Source organism: Condylura cristata, unplaced genomic scaffold (genome assembly GCF_000260355.1).
Source record: "Condylura cristata isolate star-nosed mole 26May11 unplaced genomic scaffold, ConCri1.0 scaffold00008, whole genome shotgun sequence".
NCBI lineage: Eukaryota > Metazoa > Chordata > Mammalia > Eulipotyphla > Talpidae > Condylura > Condylura cristata.
In genome coordinates this window covers 23782481-23791280 of record NW_004567109.1, presented here as the reverse complement: position 1 = coordinate 23791280, position 8800 = coordinate 23782481, and the positions used below count along the sequence as shown (strand labels likewise).

The 8800-nt window shown below is 47.5% G+C and overlaps 1 protein-coding gene across 1 annotated transcript in view; it reads right to left on the bottom strand.

Moving 5' to 3' along the window:
- Positions 1–3354: 3354 nt before the first annotated feature.
- Positions 3355–8800, bottom strand: part of KLF17 (Kruppel-like factor 17) — a 57963-nt gene continuing 52517 nt past the window's right edge. Inside the window, exons 3-4 of the mRNA XM_004679467.1 lie at positions 3928–4783; positions 3355–3584 (exon numbers count right to left, since the gene is read on the bottom strand). Coding sequence (XP_004679524.1) covers positions 3355–3584; positions 3928–4783 — 1086 coding nt within the window. The remainder of the gene's footprint in view (positions 3585–3927; positions 4784–8800) is intronic.

Here is an 8800-nt window from a genome sequence, read left to right as displayed (position 1 = left end):
TTTTAACGTACAAGGAGGCCAAACGTGGGCCTAACGGGGCGATGAAAAGGATGTCTCATCAGGAGTAGCAATGCATCAACACAACTGGCCAGTTTGCCCAGGAGAGGGCGCCAGGTTATTACTCCTAAGCTACTTTCTTCTGGTCAAGCCCTGCCAGGTTTGCCTGTGGCTTTTGCCATGACAAGGAATTAAGTCTTGAACTGTGGACCAACTGAGCTAGCCTCCTGAAGCTCAGGGGGGCGCTAGGACCAACACCAGAGCTCTGCCTAGGCCCAACAGGGAGGTTTCTGGCAGGTTTGGTTCCGTTGCTGAGAGCTCAGGCTAGGGAATGCCCGTGGCTTTCTTGGAGTCTCTGTTGGATTTTTGACACACTAGGTGGGTTCAAGCAGGGAGGTGAGAACTAAAAACCACCAGTTTGCCCCCTCAGCGTGCAGAAGTTTTTGCAGTAATCCAGCAGCAGCTCCAGAAGCGTCCCGTGGTACCCTCGCCCTTCTAAATCTTCTAGAAAGTCTTGTAGCCCCAGCACGGAGACCCCCAGACATTTTTGATTAGTGAATGAGAATGAATAAAATTGATACAATGCTGAGCAGGCTCAGAGAGTGAAAGATCCTTGGAATGTCTTCCCTCTTTCTGGGTCTCATTGAGACAGACTAGTTGAAAACAACCAGTACAAGGAATTGCTCCAAGGCGTTTGAAAAGGCCGACTAAATCATGGATTGGCGGCCCCATCCATCCTGCCCAGAACTTTGGGCCCACCATGCTGACCATAGGCACTATACATTAAAGACAGTGGATCCTGACTCGTGATTATTGCAATTTCCCGAAGGGAGAGATGCAGTTGGGATGGCTTGGGGACCCAGGACAAGCAGTGATGGTGCTCTCCTACCCCCGCGGACTTGCCCATCCCCTGAAGTCTCTCCCTAATCTTTGGCAGTCAGGCTCATTTCGCCTTTCCTGTATGAATCTAATAAACCCTTGTCTGGTTCAACCACATCTAGTGTTCTGGTGAATTCTGTGGCAAAAAGGATCTAATCTCCTGGGTGGGGCTGGTAACTGTCTCATGCTCCTTCCCAAGTTCCATGCCAAACTCCACCATTGTGTGCTCTGGAACTTGGACACAACTGGGAACCACCCCACAGCTTTCCTCCTTGAGAAGCTCCAAGTGGGCTTTGTGCAAATCTCCCATTCTCCACCTCCCTCCCCCACCTCCATTCTTGGCTCTCAACCACAATGCTACTTGGGCATTTCTTGGTTAGTTTTGTCTTCTATTTTTAGGATGAAAACATCTAAGAACTAACCAGGTGGATCCAGTTTAAATGATTAGACAATTAACCAAATTCAGGATATTGGTCACCTCTATGGAGGCTGGGGGTGGGGGGGAGGATATGATTATTACATACTTGTATTTTTACACAATTTTTTGTATATGTATTTGTAGGTATACTATTGTAATAAAATTGAAAATGATGCATTTTGTCTGGTTCTTCCCACTTAACACAAGCCAGAAACCTGGAAGTTATTCTTAAACACTGGCCCACCAAATTTAATTCTCTCCTCTATTCTCTGCCTTGATTGCCACACCTAATCCAGTTACATTCAAGTGCACCTGGAGCAAGGCCTTTTCTTCCTTAAGCCATGCTAAAATGGGATTTAGGGCCCTTCTGTGAGGGCCTTTGCAGCAGGAGTTGGATTCCTGGCTGCAGGGGGAGGCGCAGCAGACCTCTCCTGACCCACCCACTGCTCCCCTCAGCAGTGTATTTCAGTAGACCTGCTTGTTCTGCTCCCCACTCAGTTTTGGGTGGAGCCTCTCAGCCCCCCCGCACCCACCTCTGGCCTGTACCCCAGTTCTTGTATGCATAAATAGATAAATCTTTTAAAAACTTTTTAAAAATAAATAACAAAATGGGATTTATTCCCCCTTCTGTTAGAGTCTATCAGTTTTGCCCCATTTTGTGTCTGAGAAACAAAGGGTAAACTGCCCAAGTCCACACAGCCAGGAAAAGGCAGACATGATTGAAAAACCAGAGGTCTTACTGAGGGAGGACCCACCAGCTCTCATCTACCCACTTGGAAGTCTTAGCCAGTATCCCCAAAAAGTAATGACTAGATAAAGGACAGATGAATCACTTTCCCAAATCACCCCCACTCCTAGTTAACCCATAACTGAGTTCAAACCACACTTCTTCACACTTGGGTCTACTACAGCGAGCTCTTGATATGTCCTCCATCACTGTACTTTTATTTATACACAAGAACTGGATTACAGGGCAGAGACAGAGGGGTGAGAGGGTTCACCAGAGACAGTGGGGAGCAGAACAGGAAGATCTGAAATTGCTGAGGGGAGCAGTGGGCGGGTCAGGAGCGGCCTGCTGTACCATGTGGGTCAGCTCCCTGGGGGGATGGAACTCCCGCTGCAGTGGCTGTAGACAGCTTGCCAAAGCTGCCCTCCAAGACTAAGTCACCTAGAAAACAAAGCCTAAAACAAGAGCTAAGCACTGATGTTTTATTGAGGTGCAAACCCGGGGCACTGAGTGGGAAAAGGAAATTAGGGCAGGGAAGAATGGGAGATAAAGCCAGGGGGGCACCAGGTTGGGTCCCGCTTCCTGATAAGCCTGAAGCACAGCAGGTGTCCACCAGCTACCTGGGAGTTCTTCCCTTTGTTGTGCTGCTTGGAGAAAAGATGCCTTGTAGTAGTCAAGGAAGGGAAGAAAAGGGAATTAATCTGCCCCTGGCTTTCTCCCATTTGTCAAATTTTACCCCTGGGGGACCAACTTGCCCTCATTCTGGGCTACAGTGGCTACTTGAGAGGCCAAATTCCATGCCCTGTGGTGGGGCCCCATCCCAGTCTGTCAGTGGTGGGAAGAAACAGGCTCTCTGGGCTTGTGCTGGTCAGCACCCAGCAGGACCTGATTCAGGACCCATGTCCAACACCTGTGTCCATTTTCCAGAAAAGGAAACAAGGCAGAAAGATCAAAGACTTTTCCCAAGATTACACGGATATAAGTGGTAAATTCAGGAGTTGAACATAGTCTGGGCTCTGGAAACTATGGAAGACGGACTTGGATTTTATCAAGTAGGCAAAGGAGAGTCACTAAAAGATTTCAAGCTGGGGAGTGACATACGATCAAGAGCTTTTTAACAAAGCTCCAATCTTTACATTGCTCCATCTTCCCATGTGGCTAAGCTCAAAAGTCGGTTTTGAGCAGTCCTTGGTTGGGTCCAGAGCTTCATATGGGCTTCAACCCTGCCTCACAACCTGTCTTCATCCAACCCTACACCTACCAAAGGAACTAGCTGGTCAGAGCAGGCAGGGTCTGGGCGGAGAAGCCAAAATGAGGGGCAGGCGAGATTGACCTAGAGACCAGTCGTATGTCCAGTGTTAGCCTGTGGGTCTAGGGAACGCGGCATACGCTGGTGAGTCCGCTGGTGTTGCCTGAGATGGTCAGATCTCATGAACTGCCGGCCGCACTGATCACACCTGTGTGGTCGATATTTGGTATGGATCCGAATATGTCGTCCAAGCTCATCAGAACGGAAGAAAGACCACGTACAGCCTTCCCAACTGCATTTATAGGGCCTCTGGCCTGTAGGGATACGAGAGAGAAGGTGGAATTAAGTAGAGGAACAGAACAGCGGGTGGGAACGGAAGGGGCCTGAACTGAGGCACAGTAGTGAAGACTGAGAAACCAAAAGGGAAAACTTAAAAGAAGTCAGCGAGGGGCAACTATCAGCACTTCCCCCTGACATATCTTGACACAGATGAAGCAGACTGAGCATGCTGGTCACCAGGGCCAATATAGCTTGGTCCCAAATACGATGGACTAATGTCAGACACTACAAAGCAGTGCTCTAGGGCAGATCTAAATCTCAGGTGCCCCTCCCCCACTCCCAGCCCACTGCTGACACATTTACCTACATGTCACTCACCTGTGTGTTTGCGCTGGTGACTCACGAGGTGGGAACGCTTAGTGTAAGCTTTGCCACAGTTCTCGAACTGGCAGTGGTAAGGCCTGGAAACCAGAGGTCTCCTTGGAGCCCTCTCCTGGGCCCTGGAGTTCTGCTCTGCTCTCTGTGCTGCAGGTATAGGCTGCTCAGGAAGGGAGGGGCCTGACTGGGAGGTCGGCTGGCTTACAAAAGAGTCCTGGGATTCTAGAACCAGCAATGACGAGGACCTCGCTGGGGGCGTCCCAAGAGCATGAGGATTTCTAGGGGGCATCATCTGAGCCAAACAGGGGTGCATTGCCTGTCCCTCCGCAGAAGGCATGGTTGGGGTCAGTAACATTTTAGGTGTTACAGAGTCTCTGTTAGTGGGTACTATCGGGGTGCCGCAATAAGGCATTTCTGGTGCCCTGATGTGGGGCATCACTGGACTGCCACTGGGAGCTGAGATTGGCAGCACATGGGGGGGCATTCTTAGGTTCCCACCGTAAGTCATGGCCACGCCCGGAATACTGGTTTTTCCTGAGGGCATTGTCTGAGAGCCCTCAAAAATCATTCCTGGCTGAGTGGGAGCTACTCCCTGAAAGTAAATATTCTGGGCTGGAGCAAGAGTTCCTTGGAGGCCATAGTTCACACCCTGTTCCGGCACCGGCACATTGAACTGTTGTCCCATTTCACCCGCACTAAGTCTGGCTGCCTCAGCAGAAACCAAGGGCATCTTCTCCAGTTCTGTACACTGAGGGAAGGGCTGAGTGTCTTGAGGGTCAGGATTCCAAGAGGCATGTACTCCGCTGTCTCCACGAGAGGTAGACATGTCCAAGACGGACGTTGACTTCTCGGCATCCTTGGAGAAAAGCAGTCAGGTAAAATTGATCCAGTTCAAATTCCACTTGCCCGTGTCTCCCACTACCCCCTCTTCTTTCAGGCCTTCCGGTCCTTATTTCAAGCAGTTCCGGTCTGGGCTACAATGTGCACCTAGCTGGCAGGAGCACAGAGGAAACCTACGTGACTCCAGCCGCTCGTCCTCCAACAGAATGGGTACTGAAAGCCACAGAGGAAGGCAGAGAGGAGGCTTCAGATTGATCCTGGCTTTAGGGAGACTTACAAGCCAGATGCAGTTTTAACCGACAGAAGAGGGTCTAACCTTAGTGGGAAAGGGAAATAGGGTGTGTAACTCATGAACAGCCCCTTCTGCACAGGTTAGTAGAATGTGGAGTTGCTTTATCTGGCCAGAGACCTGTAAGGGTGACTGAGAGCATTAGCTGTCCCAGCTCTTGGGATCCTTGCTTTGAATTGTTTGGTCCTTCTATGGGATAGCACCTTCTGCTCAAACCTGTCTGGGTTTTCATATATGATGGGATCAGTCTTTTCTGGAACCTCTCAGTACAGGAGTAAATGGGAGATAACAGAATATCTTTCCCAGTTTTTCAGTTCCAGGGTTCCTATTGCTATGGTGAACAGCCATTTGAAAAAATGATTATTGGGCCCTCCCTAGTGGCACAACGGGTCAGTGCAGCACTCTGAAGTGATCGACCAAGGGTTCAATTCCCAGCCAGGGAGGTAACCCACATGGCGCAGCAAACCTCTCCTGTTTTGCTTGCTGCTCTCCTCAGCAGTGTATTTCTGTCAGTCTGCTGTTCTGCTCCCCACTGTCTCTGGTGAATCCTCTCACTCCTCCACACCTCTGGCTATACCCCAGCTCTTGTATGCATAAGTAAAAAATAATTTAAAAAAAATGATTATTGGATTCTATCCTGTTTCAAAGGATCTAATGTTATTTATTTTCCTTAGACTTATTATGTTCTTATCTGCTTCTCTTCCAATGCCTGATCTGCAACCTGTATCCATTCCCGCCAAGGTTAGACCCTCTTCTGTAGGTTAATAATTGCATTTGGCTTTTAAGTTTTCCTAAATCCAGAATATAGTGATATTATATTAACCCATAAAATACAACAGAGAAACTTGATTCAAAAAGGAGCTAAGAGCTTGAATAGAAATTTCTCCCAAAACATACATACTGACACTATCCAAAAGAGTGTTGACAGGATGTGGAGAAACTGGAGTCTGATGGAAGTGGAAAGAGCATAGCCACTATGGGAAGTGTGTGTGGTATTCCTAGCTAATCAAAGCAGGATCATGCTATCATGAAGCAATTCCATGTCAGTGCACACACCTATGGTCAAAGACATAGTACACTGCTGAGGGGAACAGTGGGCGGGTCAGGAGAGGTCTCCTTCGCCATGTGGATCTTCTCTGGTGCAGGCGGGGATCGAACTCAAGCAGAAGTGGCTTAAGCTTCTTTGTGCTGTGCTTTAACCCGCTGTGCCACCAGGGAGGGCCCTCCTGTGCCTTTTTAAACATTACAAACTTGTGTAAAATCTATATAACATGGGCCAAATTTGTAACAATTCGAGAATCAAAAAGTATGATTAATTTTAATAGGTCAGAACCTGAAAATTCATGAGCCCAAGTTGACAAAGATCAGCTATTATCCAAGCTAAATGAGAGAATTAAGCATTTATTTTGCCCTTCTGTAAGAAACCTACTTCCAAATCACCAAGTGATCCCACTATTTAAGAAAATTTCTACTTTACAGAACACAAAGTAAAGAAAACCTCTAATTTCAAAAAGACTCAAAAAGCTACCAGATGCATGCAATGTGTGCCTATAATTAGAGCCTGGTTTGTACATATCAACTACAAAGGACATTTCAGGGACAACTAGCTGAATTTGAATAAAAATTATATCTTAACTGATATTAAGAAAGTAATTTTGAACGATTTATAATGTAATTTTGATCGATTTAAAATTAGTCCTAGAAAGATCAAGAAGATCCTGTTTTATTCACCACTATATGCTCAGAATGGAGCATAAAGTGGCTCGCCCAGAAGTGTTTACTGGGTGAGTATTTCTGGAGTATTCAGTCTCTTTTCCCTTCTTCTCAGTAATTACTTTCTTACTTCCCTGATACTTCACAAGCAATCTTTTTAGATGTCTAAACACTCCTTGAACCCATCATGGTATTTTCTGCTTCTGCAAGAACAGGAGGGAAGACTTCAACAATGTGACAAAAATACCCTTACCCATTTTAAACAAGAAAGGGGGAATTCTGATTCTTCTTAAACTGACAAATTGTTTCCAAAGTGCTGTCCCAAAAGAGTGTTTGCTGTCCCCAAGCGACTGGAGGACAGAACAAGACACCAGACTCTTGGTGAGATGGACAGTATTCAGAAGGGGGAAGGGTGACCAGCCTCCTGCAGTTCAGGACCCAAATCTGAGTTGCATCATGATTTGGCAGAAAGCAGCCCATTTCTGTACTCATTCTTCAGTCCCTTAGGGTTCCCCAGGGGTCCATGCTGGGAGGCAGAGTAGAGAGCCTTGCCTCTAGTCTCCTGGCAGGCATCTCGCAGTCTTTTCTGACTTCTGTACATCGTATGGGGCCCAAATGCAGCAACAACCTCAGTTTATGATTCCTCCCAACTTGCTCTGACCCCCATCTCTCCACAGAACCAACTTTGTGAAGGTTTCTGAACACTTGTCTGACTCCTTGCTTGATTGGTCAAGTCTTTGGCTTCTGAGCAGTCTTTTCAGACATTTCCTCCCCTTAGACCTAACAACAGCCACTTCCCTGGTTTTTCTCCTCTCCTCCTCCAGTCCTCTTCTCATTTGGTCTCAGTAGTGAGTTTCCCTAACTCTTCTCTCAGGGCTATCTTTCTCATGCTAATGGAGCTATTTCTGTTTATATTCCTATCATTCTTAAATCAATAGCTCCAGGGCATACCTCTGCAGAAACTTCCAGCAGCCTAGCACTCAATCCATTTGGATAGCACATAGGCACTTCAAAAGGACTAAGCATAAAACCCACAGGCAACCTTACCCACCCACCCCCATTCACCCCCAGGGCATAAAAACAAACAAAAGCCACTCAACTGTTAATCTTGGGCCACCTCTTCTGCTCTCAGACATCACGGTATTCTCAACCAATTATGTAAACCAGAATTTTAGAAGCCACCCTCACCTCCTAGATCCAAGTCATTACCAATTCTTGGATAATTCTACTAATTCTACTCCAAATGGAGCTATTTCTTTTCCAAACATCTCGTCCAAGTCAAGTCTCCAGAATTTATTCTGTTTTCTCCATCTCCACTTGGTAACTGCCAATTTAATTACCGCCTGAATTATCACAATAGCTTTTCTGACTATTGCCTGAATTCTACCCACATCCGGGAGAACCTCTTAGAAGCGACAGTTCAAAATGTGACCCATCCTTGTTGGAACTCATCGAGAGCACACTAGACTTGGAATAGCCAATTCAAGCCCTGTCAGACCGCCTGGAGTGCTCCAGGCCCAGCCTGGCCACCCCTTGGAGGGGCTACTGTCCGGCCTTGGGCTTTAACACCCAATGTTCACTTCCTCAAGGCTAGGCATACTCTCTCTGGCCTCAGGACCTGCAAGCCTTCTGGTCTCTTCAGCTGTCTTCCTGCCTCTGGACTCAGCTCTGCTACTGTTTCTTGTGGTCCGGGTGTTTGCCTGCACAGCTGCTGGACACTTCCAATCATTCAACTATTTATTAGTAAAATGTAAGTGCAGTCTCTTAAGGAAAAGTCGCCACTGTATTCTCAGGGCCTGGCAAAGGCCCACCACTTCGTAGTGTTCCACCTAACACTGAAGTTTTCCTCCCAGCCCACTTTCTGCTCACTTCCTCACGGTGTCTTCTTTCCTCAATATTCAAGCCCCTCTCCCTGGTGTTACCTGGAACATTTGAACATTTCAATGCCCAGCGTCCGGCCCTGGCATCAAAGCGCGGTGACCACAGCCCTTGGCCCCTCTTCTCTCTAAGCTGGTCCCTGGCCTGCCAACA